Raw genomic sequence first — 21,074 nt, forward strand, 5'->3', positions numbered from 1 at the left:
ACCTGTTCCTGTTCTGCTGACTTCTCTGGTGGACCCTGAAAAGAATTAATGATCGTGTGGCAGTGTTGACCAGCAGGCCACATCCGGGGAAGTGCCGCCGCCGAGTGCAAAGCTTATTTCAGGTGACGCCACATTGGGCGACTTGTGCGTTGGTGATGATGAGTGCAACACACTCAGTCCACGAGCGGAGAAAATCTCCACATCGGCCGGAAATCGAACCCGGGCCACTGCATGGTAGGCAAACAGGCGGACCTTGGTGGGCCCTACAAACCTGCAACTGCCACACGCTCATGCCTAACCATCGCAACTGTTTTCTGTGTGACACGGAGTTGCAATTACGACGCCCTTTAGTTAAGCAGTGCGTTAGAATTAGCGAAGAGCAGTCTGCCTGCCAAACGTTACGAATATGTCTCGAAATCGTAAGTCTTTAAAACAGTGGAATATAGACCATGAGATCATAACTAGAATGGGCAGTGTGAATAAATAGTAGTAGTACCTGAAAGTACACACCACGAGCTACACGGGTTACTGAACAGCGCATGGCAGACAGTACATCATATTAATACTATCCATTTTCTATCACATTCTGTTCAATGTGATAATACCAATTTCAAAAAAATGCAGATGCTGACAAGGGTAAATACTATCGAATTAGTAGTTTAATAAGTCACGGTTAAAAAATACTAACACGAATTCTTGACAGAAGAATGGATAAACTGTAGAAAACGACCTCGGGGAAGTTCATTTTGGTTTTCAGAGAAATGTAGGCTCACGCGAGACAGTACCAACCCTACGACTTCTCTGAGGGGATAGGTTAAAGAAAGGCAAATCTACGTTTATAGCATTTGTAGACTTAGAGAACGCTTTTGACAACGCTGACCGGAATACTCCTTTTGAAAATCTGAAGGTATCAGGCGTAAAATACAGGGAGCAAAAGGGTATTTACAACTTGGTACTGAAACCAGACGGAAGTTAAAAGAGTCTACGGACAAGAAACAGTAGGGAGTGAGACAGGGTTGTAACATATCCACGATGTAATTTAGTCTGTACACTAAGCAAGCAGTAAGGAAAACCAAAAAAAATGCAGAAAGAGAGAAGAAATAAACTTCTGACGTTTGCCGATGACATTGTAATTCTGTCAGAGACAGCAAAAGACTTGGAAAAACAGTTGTTCGGAATGGAAAGCGACTTGTTGAACATCAATAAAAGCAAATCACGAATAATGGAATGTAGTCAAATTAAGTCAGGTGACGCTGAGGGAATTAGATCAGGAAACGAGATACTAACGTAGCAAATGACTTTTGCTATTTGGGCTGCAAAATAACTGATGATGGCTGAAGTAGAGAGGAAGAAAATGTAAACTAGCACGGCAGGAAAAGCGTTTCTGAAGAGGATAAATTTACTAACAGCGAATGTAGATTCTGAAGGTATTTGTCTGGAGCATAGCCATGCACGGAAATGAAATGTGGACGATAAACAGTTTAGACAAGAAGAGAAGAGAGGTTTTTGAGACGTGGTGCTACAGAAGATTGTTGAAGATTTGATGGGTGTATCGAGTAACTAACGACGAGGAATTGATTAGAATTGGGGAGACAAGAAATTTGTAGCACAACTTCACTAAAAAATAGGTATCGTTTGGTAGCACACATTCTGAGACATCAAGAGATCACCAGATTAGTATTAGACCGAAGTATAGGGGATAAAAATTGTAGATGGAGACCAAGAGATGAATACAGTAAGCAGGTTCAGAAGGATGTAGGTTGCAGCATTTATTCGGAGATGAAGATGCTTGCACAGGATAGAGTAGCATCGAGAGCTGCATCAAACCAGTCTTCGGACTAAAGATAACAACATATTCCACTCGTGTATTTAGTGAGGGGAAAATGTCTGTTCCACGCCTCTGTACGTACCCTAATATATCATATTCTCATAATCTCTACGTGATAAATGAGACAGATGGCAGCATGATGGCCGCACCGTCTTCGTCGAACTTAGCTTCTCTAAATTTAGGCGTTATTCTTTCGTAAGAACGACGTCGTATTTCTTCCAAGGACTCCTTTGTGCTATACCGCAGTGATACGATACTAAAAGCGCTTCTCGATTATTCTCGTTGAACTAGGTAATGATTCTAAATACTGGAACGACACTCTAACATTGGTCACACTAGCTTCTTCTTTATGATTTCTTTTACAGGTGCACTGCATACTCCGAGAAGCCATCCAAGCAATCTCTGTCTTCGTTTCGCATCCCCTATTACTGGTTTCACGTCATCATCTCGTTTGACATCGTTTGTTAGTGTTTAACTTAAATACTTCTGCGATGTGACGAGCTCAATATCTCGACCACTAATCGCATAATCAGATACAAGGTTCTTTCTCTTACTTATAGACGTTAGCTTTCATCTGTTCCCATTATCTCAGGTGGCAATTTTGTCGAAGTCTTTCTGCACTTCAAGAACGATATCTTCCTGGACGAAACAGCATCGGACAGCGGACTGTCTCATAGTATTGCTGATCCTGTCTGATAAATCGTTTATTTATGTTGCAAACATTGGGGTCCTGTCACGTTTCCTTGGGACACACTACGCTACTTTTGTTTTTAGGAACATTTGCAATCTAGTATAGGGAACTAGATTTTATTGTGCAAATATTTACCAAAGCAATTACATATCTTCGACGATAGTTCGTATACGCGTATTTTGGTTAACAGTAGATGACGTGGCACAGTGTCGCAATTCTTTCCGGAATCTAGGAAGATGGAATCGAACTGTTAATCTGGCTTCGAATGCTTTCTTTTTTTTTTTAAAAAAATATTTATTACCCTTTTATCATTTTGTAAAATACATATCAAAACCATCATCATCTTGCGAGTACAGAATTCTATAGCTGGCGCAGCAGATCTCTCGCTTCCAGCTCCTCCTAGGTCGTCCACGCTTCCTTCTTAACGTTGGGGTCCACTGCCACACTTTCTTTGGCCACCGGCTATCGTCCATCCTATGCAGTGTTCATATCATTTTAGAGGTTTCATCTGTATGGTGTCTATTATGGATTTCCCGACACCTATCGCTTCTATTATGTTGGTATTTGGTACACGGTCCAACTTGAAGATACCACAACGTTGTCTACAGAAGTCCATCTCTACTGCAAGCAACTTGTTTCTCTGGCGCTTGTTTACTATCTACGTTTATACTACGTACGTAACGATGTTTTCAACAACTGGACGATATATTACCTGTTTGGTACTTTTTGTTACTTTTTTATTCCATAGGACCGAGTTCAGTTGTGTATGGTCCTCCTGCCTTGTTCTTTTCTATTATTTATGTCATTTTTACTTTTTGCGTTTGAGGCTGTCATAGCCCCAAGACACTTAAGAGAATTGTATCCCCTGACTCCAGATCCTCTATGTTACTGTCGCAAACCTTCAGATATTTGGTTTTTCTGATGCTTATTGCGAGGCCCCATTTTTCATACTCCTCTATTAATTTCCGAAGTATGTACCCAGCATCATCCTCGTCTCCTACTACGACGACCAGGTCATTAGCGAAGAGAAAAGTGTATAAGATTTCATCTACCACAGGGATCCCCATGCCTCCATATTTGTCCCTCCAGGCTTTAAGTGCTTCCGCCGCATAGATTTTAAATAGCGTCAGTGATATAGTACACCCTTGGTATACACCATTAGTAACAGGAGACCTTGGTTTCAGTGAATTTCCTACTTTGACGACTTTCACACAGTCCTTATGGAACTGTTTAACTGCTTTGATGTAAATAATAGACATAGATTATTTTGTAATACCGTATCATAGGCTTTCTGCAAATCCACGAAGACTAAGTGGGTATCTCTTCCTCTGGCATTTCTCTTCTATGCCAGATTCCATAATGTGAATGTTCCATCAACACATGAGAACAGATATTATTCTTTCTTGACTACGTGGTCTCCTTCCAGTTATTTTTCAATTATTCGTGATTTTTGCCAAGGTTACTTTAACAGTTTTCTGAATGCTTGATTGCAATTTGATCGTCGTTGTCATCATCTTCTTTCTCTCCAACAGCATCTTCATTCCTATCATGTTGGCTACTTCACTACGCTCCTGTTTTTGCATAAAAAACGTTTTTCCTCATCAAGCTCTTCTGCTTTTTCTCTTTGCAGGATGGTGCTTTGCTTTCCTCCCAATTTCAGAGAATGGCTGCTCATAACTATCAATGCCACTGAGTATGCGATAAAAATGCATTAACCTTGGAATGTGAGCAGGCACCTCAGATGCTTCCTTTCTTTTTCCACAAAGCATGCCGTTATAGATACTGTATCGACTAGCAAAGGCAAAAAGATCAAGTTCTTTGGAGGAAATCACTAGTAGCAGTCAACCAGACAAAATCACAATATCGGCGTTCTTATATCTCTTCCTCTTTTCTTTTTCCACGTCACATTTGCATCAGTTCCGGAGCTGAAATATAGTTTGCACAGTTTTGCCTGCAGTTAGCGTCTTTCGTTAGCAGCTGTGCCTGGTTTGCGATGTATACTCTACACTCACTTACTGGTCACATGTTAAATAATGCAGGGTATGTCCTATTAAGCACGTCCAGGAATTATTCTGGTTGTGGGGTAATAGTTTTCGTCTGGTTGTAGCACTGATGTAAGTGAGATATGATGTCTTAATTTTCAGCAAATCAAAGTCAAAGCAACGTTGGTCTAAACCAGTGGTTCCCAACCTTTGAAACCATTACCGTGATTGCAATACGATATTTGATATTACTGCCCCCCCCCCCCACCACCACCATAAGCTCTTAACTACACTTTACAATGAAACATAATTTTTTGAACACTTTTAATTTTAAATTGAGGAAAGATACAACAGTTTCTGTAAGTGTTTTATGAAACAACGAACTAATGAGTGAATGACACAGTCGGTATTATTTATATATGACAACCTTTTTTACCTACGACTCCTCAGAAAAGAAAGCTAACTACCCACACTGAGGGTAGGCACTTGTTACAAAACAGGCTTTCTCTGCACTATTCCTCTCCATAGTTTCATTCACAGCCTACACCCCCACTTAAAATCAACCAAGTTAAAATGTGTGCCCCTATACTTAGTTGCAGATCTCTTGGCTGCTACTCCTTACTTCTCAACTGTCATAAACTGGAAGACTTCAGGCTGCCTATGCTTTTTGTGTGACCACTCCATCTAGTAATAATAATAGTAATAATGTTAGGCCCTACAGCCGTGTAGTAGCAGTTACATAGTTACTGTTGTGTTATGCCGTCAAACACGTCGTTTATTTGTTGCGAAGTGAATAAAGTACCAATTTATAGCCTATTGCGGGATATACCTGCAACACGCAGAAAGAATTTTCTTGAGATATCTGAGCATGTAATATGATGTATATGTGTCAGTTTTTAATGCTATACTACTAAGTACGAGGGCGTTCAGTAAGTAATGCAACACATTTTTTTCTGAAAGTAAGTTGGTTTTATTCAATATTCCAAAACACAATATCATTCCCCAGTATTTTGGCTACAAAAGTCTCTTTTTCAACATCATCTCCATTTAGTGCGACGGTCTTACGCCACCTTATATGGAGAGCCTATTTTCCCGCAAGATACCACTCTACTGGTCGACGTCGTGGATAACGTCTTGCTGCATCAATAACCAACCTTACCGCAGAGTGCGTCTTTCTTTGGGTCAAACAGATGGAAATCGGAAGGTGCGATATCATGGCTATGGGGTGGATGAGAAAGTCTGATGAAGTTTTGTGAGCTCCTCTCGGATACGGAGACCTGTGTGTGACCTTGCTCTGCCAAGGAAAAGGTGAAGCTCGTTTGCATTTTTGTGGCAACGGACACACCGAAGACGTTTCTTCAATTTCCTGAGGGCAGCACATTATACATTAAGTACCCGCAGTTGTGAAAGAGCGTGTCAGCACTACCAACAGAGACGTCTAGTTGACCAACAAGGTGTTTGTCTCTAGTCCGGCGATCACGTCGAGTGAGAGTGTCCGCACGTTCCAACATCGCACAAGTCACAGCCGTGTCCGGCCGGCCGGCACGCAGGGCATCGAACAAGTTAGAGCGACCATGATGCGATGATGACAGGACGACTCGCCCAACTACACATCATGCTGTTGTTCACTACTAACTCTCAGTAGACGTACTACAAGCGCTCGTGAATATCTACGCTGTTTTGGTTTTCTGCCAGGGAACATTCAATGTCAGCTCTCTGTTTGGAACGCACTTCCGTTACAGACGCCATTTGAAGGCCACGTACAGCGCCGTCAGCTGTAGGAACTTCATGAAACTATAGGGGCTAAAGTAGGAATGTTCCACGATGTCCCACTGGAAATTAAGCATTTTTTTCAACCGTACTGGCTGAGAAAAAAATGTGTTCCTTCACTTAATGAACGGACCTCGTACAAAGTATGTTTCTGTAGTGGATGGCTTATGTGAGGAAGATGTTCATATAGTCATTTCACAAGTTGAAGCCTCCACCACACTGTGTCACGTGTTAATAATAGTATTAAAATATACACTATTGGCCATTAAAATTGCTACACCAAGAAGAAATGCAGATGATAAACGGGTATTCATTGGACAAATATATTATACTAGGACTGACATGTGATTACAATTTCGCGCAATTTGGGTTCATAGACCCTGAGAAATCACGAGCCAGTTGCTCGGCCACCATAGAACAATCGTTTTCAATTGGTGAGAGACCTGGAGAATGTGATGGCCAGGGCAGCGGTCTAACATTTTCTGTATCCAGAAAGGCCCTTACAGGACCTGCAACATGCGGTCGTGCATTATCCTGCTGAAATCTAGAGTTTCGCAGGGATCGAATGAAGGGTAGAGCCACGGGTAACACATCTGAAATGTAACGTCCACTGTTCAAAGTGTCGTCAATGTGAACAAGAGGTGACCGAGACGTGTAACCAATGGCACCCCATACCATCACGCCGGGTGATACGCCAGTACGGCGATGACGAATACACGCTTCCAATGTGCGTTCACCGCGATGTCGCCAAACACGGATGCGACCATCATGATGCTGTAAACAGAGCCTGCATTCATCCGAAAAAATGACGTTTTGCCATTCGTGCACCCAGGTTGGTCGTTGAGTACACCATCGCAAGCGCTCCTGTCTGTGATGCAGCGTCAAGGGTAACCGCAGCCGTGGTCTGCGAGCTGATAGTCCATGCTGCTGCAAACGTCGTCTAACTGTTCGTGCAGATGGTTGTTGTCTTGCAAACGTCCCCATCTGTTGACTCAGGGATCGCGACGTGGCTGCACGATCCGTTACAGCCATGCGGATAAGATGCCTGTCATCTCGACTGCTAGTGATACGAGGCCGTTGGGATCCAGCACCGCGTTCCGTATTACCCTCCTGAACCCACAGATTCCATATTCTGCTAACAGTCATTGGATCTCGACCAACGCGAGCAGCAATGTCGCGATACGATAAACCGCAATCGCGATAGGCTAAAATCCGACCTTTATCAAAGACGGAAACGTGATGGTACGCATTTCTCCTCGTTACACGAGGCATTACAACAACGTTTCACCAGGCAACGCCGGTCAACTGCTGTCCGTGTATGAAAAATCGGTTGGAAACTTTCCTCATGTCAGCACATCGTAGGTGTCGCCACCGGCGCCAACGTTGTGTGAATGCTCTGAAAAGCTAATCATTTGCATATCACAGTATCTTCTTCCTGTCGGTTAAATTTCTCGTCTGTAGCACGTCATCTTCGTGTTGTAGCAATTTTAATGGCCAGTAGTGTAGTTATTAGTAGCTAATGTAATCAGTATTAGTGACTTACAAAACAGTGGTAATACTAACGATCTGTTAAAAATAATTTAGTTTCGTGACCCAAACACAACTGAACCCTTTTGCTTTGAAAAAAAAAATTCATTTGATCCACCGGGGGGTAATTAGCTCTATCCACAAGTTGGGATCCACTGATCTGAACACTGCAGTACTGGAAGGCAGTTAACATGAACGCCTGAAGACTGTTCCGGCGTGTGACCGGTACGCAAAGTTCAGCTGTGATTGAGTGTAAGGCAGAGTAGCGTACCTGGTGGTGCTGGGGGTCGTAGAGCACGTGCCGGGTGTCGCCGGTGGTGGTGTGCAGCATGCGGCCGCGCATGGGCAGCCCGTGGTTGGACAGCAGCGCCTCCTCGAGGCCCACGGCGCGCAGCGCGGCGCGGCCCCGCGACGACAGCGCCAGGTTGATGGAGCGGCCCTGCACCAGCTGCGCCGTGCGGATGTCTGCAAACCAAGCACCGCGACACTGTACCGTAGGTCTGTGTCTGAACGCAACTCGGACTGTCCGAACAGTATACGTCACAGTTCTGGAAATCTCGGGCTCTGTTCCATCTTTTGATTGGCATGCGATCTAGTGACTTTCGTTGGTACTATCACAACGACGTATCGTAGCGTTTTTGATGTAGTGTGGAATTTAATAATAAAAATAACTGTGAAACACATACTGAATCATCTTCTACGGTGCAGGTCATGCATAACAACGGCGACCAATTAATAAATAAAAGTTTCCAACCATGATGCTGTGCAATTTTCGAGCATTCACTCATCCTGCTATACAGTGGCGTCTGGTGGTATTATCTCCAAGACGAGTCTTGTTGCTGTAGTTCATTCTCGCGACAAAAATTACAGTCACTTAAATGTGATATATTTCGTTAGTTCGATATTTAATTCTGGATTGTTGCATCTGAATGGTGCCGTCTTGTTTTCAGACTGACTAAAAAACATTATGGTAACGTTTAAATCTCTTATTCTGATATGTGAACAGGGATCGAATTGCTCATTTGCAACCTGCTTGCTAAACCATGACCGCCTCCCATAAAGAAATAAAATATTACACTGGGCGCAGTCAAGTAAAATTTTTTGAGGACAACATTTTCGTCTTTGTCCGTTACCTTTGCTTAATAATCAGCAAAAATATTTGTATATCCATATTATAGCAATACTGTATGAGCACCCACATTGTAAATTTGTTCTAACACAGTACGAGTCTGTGCAGCGGTACGATTTAATGCTGTTTCCTCCAGTGTTCTACGAAATTGTCAAACTTTAAGCAGAGCCATAGCTATTATTGTGGTTAGTTCCTAGTTTCTTGCGTCCCCCTTGCACTATCTCCGCGCGAGTCAAATGTTACGTTCGAACAAACTCGATGCTGTATCGAACGCTGCGACGTATCGGAAAATCTCGAGGCCGATCGAACGCGAGTATCGCTTGCCCAGCCCTATTGCACCACTCTGTTCCCTCCTCATTTGCTTCCCTACTCGTTTCTCTGTAAATAACAAACTCCATCCATATAAACAAAATTGCAAATGTTCGTTTCTTCAAAGCCATATATATCCCAAAGTTTTTCATCGACTGCTTGAAATTTTGGCACAACGTTGCATTCGAAAACGTGCATGTTTTCGTACACCTGGAGCGCCACATTAAAAGGGGATATATTGTTAGCAAAAATGTATTAGTTTGCTCAAAAGCTCAAATCCCCGAAAGTTCTTGACCAATTTCTCCGCAATTTTAACCCAACGTTGCATGCGACGACACGCATGTTTTTATGTACCTATTTTCCTATATATAAAACATCTTGACCGATTTCCTTCAATTTTATGCATGTTACTGCTATTAACATACGGAGACATACAGGTTCTATACTTTTAATACACAAGGTGTTTCGCAATTCATGTTACACAGTTCTAGAGGGGTCGCAGTAGATCAAGTTTTACGTAGGAACCTGTTGTGTCGGCAGCCGGGCCGACACCGTGAAGCTGAGGTGGCTGAAAATGCACGCTAGACTAACGCAGACGGACGTGAAGTACTGGAACAGGATACGTAATTAATGTTAGGAAGAAAAGTACGGAGCAGGTTTAATACTTAACTTTAATTAATCCTTGTGGTACATCGATCTTCACGATACACAGGAGACTTTAAGTACAATCACTGTATGGCTAATGGCGCCTTGCTAGTTCGTAGCCATTAACTTAGCTGATGGCTATTCTGTCTCTCGGCTAATGAGAGAGAAAGGCTTCGTACAACTGGGCGGTAGCTAGGTTCTCGTACAACTGGGCGGTAGCTAGGTTCTCGTACAACTGGGCGGTAGCTAGGTTCTCGTACAACTGGGGCGAGTCCTCTCTCGTATCACGAGACCTGCCTTGGTGGTGGCGCTAGGTCTGCGATTACACAGTGGCGACACGCGGGTCCGACATGTACTAAATGGACCGCGGCCGATTTAAGCTACCACCTAGCAAGTGTGGTGTCTGGCGGTGACACCACAGAACCCATATCCGGAAACGTCATCCAAAGTTACAAGCGCCGGAGCCCGTAAATGTATGTATATGTAGGGTGATGCACAAAATTACAGGCGCCGGTGCCTATAACTTTGACCCTCTGTAGCGTCGTTGGATGATATTTTCGGACATGGGTATTAAGTCCTCTCCACGACTTCTGGGGGTGTATGAATTGTGAAACACCCTATATTCAATAAATACATAAAATATACGAATGACACATTGTTAGCACAGGGGAAATTTCTATTTGCTTATCGGCTTATGATTAGAATACTGCTAGAGAAGCTGAATTTGCAGTAAAAAAAAACAAGGTGAAGGTCAGAGAGAGGAGGGAAGAATGGATGGACAGGAAGGTAGAGGAAATGGACATAGAAACCGGAGTGGAGGAGTTACGAAAGAGAGAGTGGCCAGGACGAAATGGAACAGTGAATTTACTCTCATTTCACATAAAAACATATCTCAATAGCAGGCTATCATTCCATTATCTCGAAAGTGTTGATTACCAGCAAAATAATAAACAGCTGGTAAACGAAGAGGCAGACGAAACACTTCAGAGATCTTCGGATCGCGCCTAAGACCGGTATTACACTATCAAATTTCTTTGTCAAATATCTTTGTCAAAGAAATTTGATGGTGTAATAGGGAACTTTGTCAAACGTTGTCAAATATTTGATCAAATCTAGGGCCTCGTTGTAGATTTGATAAAAAAAATCGCTTGTCTTCTGTTCACTGCAATGTGACATGTTACCACTTGGAGCACTAGAATCGCTCTGTCATCTGTAGTCTTTTTATAAACATTGCCGGCAAATACAATTAACGTGTACCGACAACTACAAAATTAAAAGAGATGTATGAAGCTGATGAGGCGCTTTACAACGTGAAGCACCATGAACGCAAAAGTAGATTAAGAAGATTAGAGACCTGACCTAACCAAACCTAATCTAACCTATCTCTCTGCTGTAGCAAGGAATCGGAGTGTTACAGTGAGCCTGTCTTCTGCAGATATAGCAGTTCTTGAGCGAATATTGTGCTCTGTGATATGAGGATACATTCTACTGAGCGCATACAGAAATGTATGCTCATCCATTCTCAAGTAATTGATGTACGACTTGACGTCCTTCACTATAAGCTCTAGTAACAAGTTTTGTTGAATGCTTCTATTGTGTCGTCGTAAAACCCACGACTTCACCCGTGTACGTTTCCTTTTTTTCCCCCGCTTCTCTTCCGCATGTGCATACAGTGCAATTGTGTTACATGCAACTGCTGCGGTTAATAACAAGTTGTTGTCAGCCATCTTGAACTGTGACGAAAAATATGACAGTGTACTATCCCTTTTTAGCGCCAGGTCAAAGATCTTTGACAAATATATTTGACGAATATTTGATCATATCTTTGATCAAATCTTTGACAAAGAAATGTGATAGCGTAATACTGGCCTAACTTGGATGGTGGGAGAATTGGTTCGGCTGTAAGACCGAAGCTGGTTCGGCAGTCTCGCAAGACAGACATGTTGTCTGCCTTGGTCGGTATCTGCTAAGAACTTAACTAGCAATCTCTGGTTGTTTGGACATATAACTGAGAACAATTTGATAGTAATTACACAAATACGTAATTCATTCTTTTATTTATTTTCTATGAAAGTGTAAAGAATGGAGATTATTTGTCTTTAGAAAAAGTGGATTATAATAGTGCAGTTTCTCGTGTTCTGCTAAAAAAAAGCGAGAGTCATCCCGTATTAATAAACTAACTCAAGATTTAATTATTTATGTCATATCAATTCGTCGCAAAGAGCTTGTTACAGCCTCAAGATATCGGAACCACGACCTAGTTGCTGTTTTCTGCGCAGGGGACAACTATTGAAGACTGCAGGTTGCTGAACATTAATTATAACTTACGCATTCCACTCAGCGCGGTGGAAGCAAATACGCACCTCGAGTGTACTAATATTTTAGTACAAATGAGATCAGTTACATGTCATCTGTGGTAAAACAGAGGGGATATGAAGAAGTTTTCGAGGGAAAGGGTTTATCACTCTCACGTATCTCTCTCTCTCTCTCTCTTCTTCCACTTCCCGTAAGGGGTAAAGTACGCTAGTAATCATAAAGTCTGCTCCCAATCGAATGCAGAGAGTTTTGGGAAGTATCAAATTGTGAATAGTCATTGCGGAAGAATCTGACATGGAGTCGGGAAATTGTTATCACACCTGGCAAGATCTTTACTTTCATTTCAACTATAATCGTTTCTAATTGACTGTTACTCCTGTTACTGCAAACACATTTATTTGAAAACTTGCGAAAATACTGCTACTAAGAAGTTCACTATGTGACAGTGGTTAAGAAAAACCCAATTTTTGTTTTCGAAGGATAGCCACTCCTTGAGATTGTTCTGAAAAATACTTTAAAGATTTTGATTTCGAGTTTTATTTACTCTCAGGTAATCACGACCAGTTTTGCTGTTACGCCGAGATTTGGTGTTTTACCTTACTTTTGACTCTGTATTGTCGGTAACTTGTATACACGATATTGTTAACCTCTACTCTGTAATGCGTGTTTACTTTTTTGACATTCGTTTCCTTGGTTGCTAAATTTAGCGTATTAACGTTAGAGAACACAGGGTTTTGATCATTCTAGATCTAGTTCGCTCAGAAGGTAACGAAACGTAAAAGGGGATTCCGGGAGAGGACCTTTAAAGGCAGCTAAAACAGGAACATTTCCTTTCTGTAGAACTGTCACATGTAACAGGGCCGGTTCGGAAACATTTTTTTACACAAGCATTATACTATTTGGCGCTTCCTTCCCCCCTCCCCCCCCTCCCCTCCCACAGACATTTGTCGGCCCGCTTCCTCGCCCCCCCCCCCCCCACCACGGTCAATCACTCTTTAGTTGCCTTTCCTTGAGCACTTTGTAACACCTTTCAAAATTAATCGCAATCTACTGGTCATAGAAACGGGTTATTTTTTATTTTGAAATAAGTACTACATAGATATTCCTCTGTCACATAAATAAATTTTAGAATCTTATTCCAGTTTTAAATTTAAAATAAACTTTTATTTTTTGGTTGGGATCCGCCTTGAGCGAAACACAATTTTTTCTTCTTTTACCCAGACAGGTTTCGGTAAACTTAACAGCATCGTCAGTAGATTTTTATTTTCTTTCTTGTTACCACATGCTGTGACTTTTGCGTTTTTTATGTTTCACAATATAGTTGTTTTCCTTTCACATTTTGTCAGTTTTTCTTGTTTCTCAATTATCGTCTCAGAGTTTTTCAAACAGTGACAGTGAAAGTTTAAGAAGTGCAGTTTTTCACAGTGAATGATAGTGGAGGAAACCAAAAAAAAGTGACAAACTATGAAAGAAAAACAACTGTCATGCAAAGCAAAAAGAACCATGTATGTGGTAACCGAAAGAAAATAAAAATCCACTGATGATGCAGTAATTTCAGTGAAAGAAGAAAAAACTGTTTTGACCAAGACCGATCCCATCCTAAATCAGATTTGTTTGCAAGCGAACACGGACCCAATAGCTTCAACCTCAAGATGAATATGAAAAGAAACAATTCATTTGCATTTCAGGTAATTCCTGAGACCTTTAAAACATTTAGTGGAAGCAGAAGTAACTAGTCCTACTGCATTGTTCCTGCTTTAATAAAAATGTAGAATCTGTTAAAGTAGGCGGTAAGAATAAAAAATAAAATATTTGTTATTTTTTAGTTTAATAATGGATCTTAATACAATAAAATATCTAATTTTATATTGACGAGTCTGACATAGGTCACTTTAACTACGCAAGCTACATGTTAAATGCGAAGAAAAAATTCACAGTACGCATTAAATTTTAGAATGTGGGCCTCAAAAGTTGCCGATAATTGATAAAAATAGTTGTTTTTTGTTTGCAACTGAAAATAGAAACACAATTTCTGTGCGATACGAAAGAGAGACGTTTTATTTAAAGGTCACCTATAATTCGTACAGTTTTTCAATATAATTAATGATAATTTTCCTTTGAGTAAAAACATTTTATTAAAATTTTTCCAGCATTTAGCTTAGCGAAATCTTCCATAATAGAATCTGAATCGACTGACTTCGAGTTATATCTTTCAGTGGTTATCCGTGAAGTCCATACAATCATTTTCGAGAAAGGGTTGATCAAAGATATATCTTTATCAACTTCATTTTTGAAAACTCCCTTCACCCAGACCAAAGGGTTATGGGTAAAATTTTATCATGTGGGTGACATAATCGAAAAGTTAACATTTCAGATACATTTATCATAACTAGGACAATATTTGATACCGAAGTTAGTGGCAGTTTGTAAACAAATTCGCAGTTATCTCTCTCAGCCAGTTACCAGTTCGATAATATGATGACGAGCATAGTTAGTGGCCTCATTGAAAACAATAGCAACCTTCCCCTGTTTGGGGAAACCGCGGAAACTTCTGTATGCCCCGTTCAAGATATGAACGGATACCTTTCCAATAAGCGTCAAATACACTGCTAATGCCAATTTGTTCGATTCGTTTCATTTCAAGAATTGAGCTTATATGTTCGAGACTGCAACGCTGTCAGTATACAAATTATTTGTCAGAGCTTCCAAGATATTTCACCGTCGCTGTACCGTCTTCATAGTATTATGTTAATGGAACAGTATTTTTTGAGCTCACTCACCTTCTCTAGCTTCATAGACATCCACCTGGTAGCCTCGTCGAGCAAGGAAACAAGCCGCCAGCGCCCCTACCTGCAAGAAGAAATCACTTCAGTCATTTGTACCTCTTTCCTTTTGCACAGTTTTGTACACTGTTCTACACTTAAAAAGTTGTATTGTAATACCTGCATTAAAAGTAATAATTACAAATGCAGTGAAAGTTTCTGCAAATACTTCTAACTAACAACAGAACCGTTTTAGTGTTAGTCGTACAATGTTTCTAACCTCCAGATAGGTACGAGACGTCAGTTGAGACGGACAGAAATATGCTGTTCCATGGAATGGATAGTCGTAATGTGACATTATCTTTGCAAATGTTTACAGAAGTATTCTCAGAAGACTGACTGTGTGGTTCTAAAACTAGAATAATCAGGCTTCAACGTTAGTTTTCTGTGTAGTTTCATTGCCACAAAATTAAATAATTAGTTTGCTGATTTTTATTGCCTTTTCTCGTCATACGCAATAGCCATGTTTTTTGGTGTTAAATATCTCAAAAATATGTTCTATTAGCCATCAGAAAGCGCTTGTAGTAAACTTTATAGGCTATCACACGTGACAGAAACATCTCCAGCTCGACCATCACTTTGTATAAGAACGACCATGACATTGTATAAGAAGTAATGAGACAGTTGTACGACGAAACACTCATTTTATTGACGGTAAGGATCGCCATCCCTCGAGCGGTGCTGAATGCTGAACACATTCAGGAGCTCAGACAGCATGGAGTGAGATCTGTTTTTGTAATGCTTAGGTTCTCGAGTCAGCGTCTGCTGTAACCTGTGTTTATACATTGGCGACCGCCATTATGCATTACAACGAAACACTGTGCACACAGGAATGGAGTTTTGCTTAAGCATCTGGTTCGCAGTGCAAATCTTTATAACATGAAAAACTCACGGTGAGGTACAACCCAACGGGATAAACGAACGATTATGAGCAACATTACGAGTCAGCATTATTTGGAGTATCTGTCGCAACCCAAACGTATGTCTTGTTCAATATATTACGGCTCTGAATTTAAATTTATAGTTTTTCGTCGGACCTGATCGGAACCGCGAGACCAGGACTCCCAGAGATTTGGCAAATGGGGTAAATCATGTGGGGACTCAATTATTATTTAAATAATACTTGTAAGGCTAATAATTTCTGAAAAGATACGTGAAGGTGTTTATTACAAGAGCGTGATATGAGATACATTCGCTTTATCATCATCATGACATGCAAGGGGTTTCTGGTAGCTGTGGGTAAGGATTGGGATGTAAGAAGTACTGGAGAGAATGTGATATGGAAAAGGCTGTGCGGTGTCTCTGTGGGAATGAACTGAGAGGTGGGATGTGGGTGTTAGAGGACAAGTGGTATGCCAGCATGGGAAGGATGCATTGGAGCCTTATTTTGGGATGGGATGGAATGGACAGGGTAGAGTGGTTGGTACGAAGGATAGGATTCTGGATGAGTTCACGACACGGAGGCGAACACGGCTGCATTTAGATGGGGATAAGGTGTTTTGTTATTGAGGGAAGATGGTACATGTTGATGGGGTGCAGCAGCACACCTGGGTTCTCAAGGATGAGGGAGATTATGGAGCGTTTAGATTTACATTTATGGGAGATGCAGCAGAGGTGAAGGTATTTTGAGTGTGAGAAGGCTTGGGAACTTTATGAGTTGGCACAGAATATGCACAGGGAAGATACTCAGGTACAGAAACAAGGGTGGACTGCATCTCATTGAAGGACTGGAAGGAAGTTGTAGAACTTGGGAGAAGCAAATGTTAGTACTACGTTGATATAGATAAGGATGAGATGGTTAAGGGATTTATATGATTGTTGTGTGATACAATCGGCTATTTAGTAGATTTATTTTAAGTGGGGTCACTTGCAGCTGGTTAGCAGGTGGGAGTTCATGATTAGCTTAGGCATTTTAACGCTTTAGTCGTGTGAAATGGATGGTCGTGGGCTGTCAGTTAAGGTCTGTGGGATAGAATGCTCAGATTTCTACAACTATTGCCTGAATTTTGCGGGATTGGTGGAGGGTATCATTGGTTATATTGGAAGGTGTTTCCTTCGTAGTGCTGGTATGATGTGTGCACGCTGTGTGCTGACCTAGGCGGAGCTGGCCGCAATTCGCGGACAGCTGAAGCGGCTTTTGGCTACCATCAGCCGTTTCAAGATGCTGCCTCGGTGCAGCCCTGACAAAGTCTGGCGTCTCGCGTGGGAGACCTCAGGTGTCACTTGTTTCTCCCAAGGGCTCTGCTGCCGACGCATCTTCCATTGTACTCGACGCAGTGGATCTGCCCTTTCCATGGGGTGAGTGGCGGATGGTAACGTGTTTGCCTGTCTCGGGGCGGCGGTCGAATGCGGGGGCTGGCCATCTGGCCTCGCCCATTCACGCTGGAAGTGGGCAGGTGGCTGCTCCTTCAGCTGGGTCCAAGCAAGCACACGGGGGAGGGGGGTTAACTAGTTATTGGGAGGTTCAATGTTTGGCGCATTTAGGAGCCTCTTAGGGAAATGGCGATCAGATCCAGAAAGAAAGCCATCGTCTATTCAGCTAGTCTGCCAGGGAGCCTCATCCGAGATGTGGAGGAGGCCTTGGCTACAATTATCGAGCGTACAGGGTGCAGTCATCTGCAAGTTTTGGTTAATGTAGGCACGAGTGACACATGTTGCTTGGAACCTGAGACCATCCTCACTTCATACAGCTACTGGAAGTGGTGAAAGCTGCTGGCCTCACACTCAGGGTGCAAGCAGAGCTCGCAATCTGCAGCATTGTTCACAGAGTTGATTGATACTTTGGTCTGGAGTCGAGTGGAGGTTCTCAACCAAAGGCTTCGTCGACTGTGTGATGGTCTTGGCTGCAGATTTCTGGGCCTGCGTTATCACGTGGAGAGCTGCAAGACTTCCCATCATATGTCAGCGGTGCATTACAACAAAGAAAGCATCTATTCAGGTAGCAGAGTACGTGTGGAGTGCACAGTGGACTTTTAGACTAGACAGTAGTTTAAGGTACTCTGATAAACACTTGCCAGTGGACACACAGACAAGGAAATCAGGCAGCATTCAGAGTAAGGACACTCCGACTGTCAAAATGTAATCAGTAAATCGTCGAAATATTCGTAAAAAATCTCCATAATTTAATAACCTACACGAAATTTCTCACGCTCAAATTATTCTCGGGATCGAGAGCTGTCAGAAACGCGAAGTAGAAAGCTCTGAGATATTTAGCGAGTCATGGAACGTACATTGGAAAGACAGGTTAGGCGTCATAGGAGGAGGAGCGTTCACTGCAGTTGACAAAAATATTGTCTCAATAGATGTCGAATTTTAATGTGACTGTGAAGTTATCTCGACGCGTATAACATGTCTAAGTGAAATCAAATTGATTGTTGGATGGTTATACCGGCCTCCTGGCTGCTTTGTGACAGTTTCATTCATTCAGATAATGTCTGATGTCAGTAGCGCGTAAACACCCAAATCATTCAATATTACTTCGAGGTGAATTTAACCTACCAACTATAGACTGGGACGTCTATGCATTCAATGCAGTGGATAGGGGTAGAGTGTCTTACGAGATACTTTTGAACACGTTTTCCGAAAACTGTCTTGAGCAGCTAGTTCGACTGTTCACACGCAATGGAAATGTTTTAGACCTTGTAGCTACAAACAGCAGTCGATATAGAAGAGACAGGCGATCCAGAATTACAATCAGAATTTAAAAGAGCCTTGGAAGACTTCACACCCCATAAGGCGGAAGGGATAGATAACATTCCATCAGAATTTCTAAAATCATTTGGAGAAGTGGCAACAAAACGACTACTCACGTTGGTGTGTGGGACATATGAATCTGACGCTATACCATCTAACTTTCGGAAAGACATCATCCACACAATTCTGAAGACTGCCAGAGCTGAAAAGTGCGAGAATTATCGAATAATCATCTTAACAGCTCATGCATCCACGTTGCTGTCAAGTATAATACACAGAAGAATGGAGAAGAAAATTGAGGATATGTTCGATGACTATCAGTTTGCTTTAGGAAATGTAGAGGCACCAGAAAGGCAGTTCTGACGTTACGGTTGGTAAAGAAAGTAAAGCCAAAGAAAACTCTAGACAGGTTCAGAGGATTTGTCGACTTGGAAAAAGCGTTCGATAATGTCAAATGGTGCAAGATGTTCGATATTAGAAAAATAGGGAAAGGCTGTACAACATATACAAGCGGAGAGAAAGAATGGAAGACCAAGAACGAAGTGCTCGGATTAAAAAGGGTGTAAGACAGGGATTCAAGGTGAAAGGATGCCAACGACGAGATTCGTTGACGACAGTGCTGTCCTCAGTAAGAGTGACCAACAATTATAGGATCTGCTGAATAGAATGGACAGTCTAATGGATACAGAATATGGATTGAGAATAAATCGAAGACAGAGGAAAGTAATGGGAAGTAGCAGAAACAAGAACAGCGAGAAACTTAACAACAGAATTGGTGATCATGAAGTAGATGAAGTTAGGGAATACTCCTGCCTAGACAGCAAAACAACCAATGACGGACGGAGCAAGGAGGACTTAAAAAGCAGACCAGCACCGGCAAAAAGGGCATTCCCGGCCAAGAGAAGTCTACTCCTACCAAACATAAGCCTTAATTTGAGAAAGAAATTGTTGAGAATTTGCGTTTTATGCACAGCATTGCATGCTAGTGAAACATGGACTATGGGAAAACCGGAACAGAAGAGAATCGAGGCATTTAAGATTTGGTGGTACAGAAGAATGTTGAAAAATACACTCCTGGAAACTGAAATAAGAACACCGTGAATTCATTGTCCCAGGAAGAGGAAACTTTATTGACACATTCCTGGGGTCAGATACATCACATGATCACACTGACAGAACCACAGGCACATAGACACAGGCAACAGAGCATACACAATGTCGGTACTAGTACAGTGTATATCCACCTTTCGCAGCAATGCAGGCTGCTATTCTCCCACGGAGACGATCGTAGAGATGCTGGATGTAGTCCTGTGGAACGGCTTGCCATGCCATTTCCACCTGGCGCCTCAGTTGGACCAGCGTTCGTGCTGGACGTGAAGACCGCGTGAGACGACGCTTCATCCAGTCCCAAACATGCTCAATGGGGGACAGATCCGGAGATCTTGCTGGCCAGGGTAGTTGACTTACACCTTCTAGAGCACGTTGGGTGGCACGGGATACATGCGGACGTGCATTGTCCTGTTGGAACAGCAAGTTCCCTTGCCGGTCTAGGAATGGTAGAACGATGGGTTCGATGACGGTTTGGATGTACCGTGCACTATTCAGTGTCCCCTCGACGATCACCAGTGGTGTACGGCCAGTGTAGGAGATCGCTCCCCACACCAGGATGCCGGGTGTTGGCCCTGCGTGCCTCGGTCGTATGCAGTGCTGATTGTGGCGCTCACCTGCACGGCGCAAAACACGCATACGACCATCATTGGCACCAAGGCAGAAGCGACTCTCATCGCTGAAGACGACACGTCTCCATTCGTCCCTCCATTCACGCCTGTCGCGACACCACTGGAGGCGGGCTGCACGATGTTGGGGCGTGAGCGGAAGACGGCCTAACGGTGTGCGGGACCGTAGCCCAGCTTCATGGAGACGGTTGCGAATGGTCCTCGCCGATACCCCAGGAGCAACAGTGTCCCTAATTTGCTGGGAAGTGGCGATGCGGTCCCCTACGGCACTGCGTAGGATCCTACGGTCTTGGCGTGCATCCGTGCGTCGCTGCGGTCCGGTCCCAGGTCGACGGGCACGTGCACCTTCCACCGACCACTGGCGACAACATCGATGTACTGTGGAGACCTCACGCCCCACGTGTTGAGCAATTCGGCGGTACGTCCACCCGGCCTCCCGCATGCCCACTATACGCCCTCGCTCAAAGTCCGTCAACTGCACATACGGTTCACGTCCACGCTGTCGCGGCATGCTACCAGTGTTAAAGACTGCGATGGAGCTCCGTATGCCACGGCAAACTGGCTGACACTGACGGCGGCGGTGCACAAATGCTGCGCAGCTAGCGCCATTCGACGGCCAACACCGC

At 42.9% G+C, this 21,074-nt stretch overlaps 1 protein-coding gene across 1 annotated transcript in view; it reads right to left on the bottom strand.

The window, feature by feature from the left end:
* LOC124795844 (kynurenine 3-monooxygenase-like) overlaps positions 1 to 21,074 on the bottom strand; it is a 181,682-nt gene that overhangs the window by 129,829 nt on the left and 30,779 nt on the right. Inside the window, exons 2-3 of the mRNA XM_047259926.1 lie at positions 14,978 to 15,047; positions 8,070 to 8,263 (exon numbers count right to left, since the gene is read on the bottom strand). Coding sequence (XP_047115882.1) covers positions 8,070 to 8,263; positions 14,978 to 15,047 — 264 coding nt within the window. The remainder of the gene's footprint in view (positions 1 to 8,069; positions 8,264 to 14,977; positions 15,048 to 21,074) is intronic.

The sequence above is a fragment of the Schistocerca piceifrons genome, chromosome 4 (assembly GCF_021461385.2).
Source record: "Schistocerca piceifrons isolate TAMUIC-IGC-003096 chromosome 4, iqSchPice1.1, whole genome shotgun sequence".
NCBI classification, from domain to species: domain Eukaryota; kingdom Metazoa; phylum Arthropoda; class Insecta; order Orthoptera; family Acrididae; genus Schistocerca; species Schistocerca piceifrons.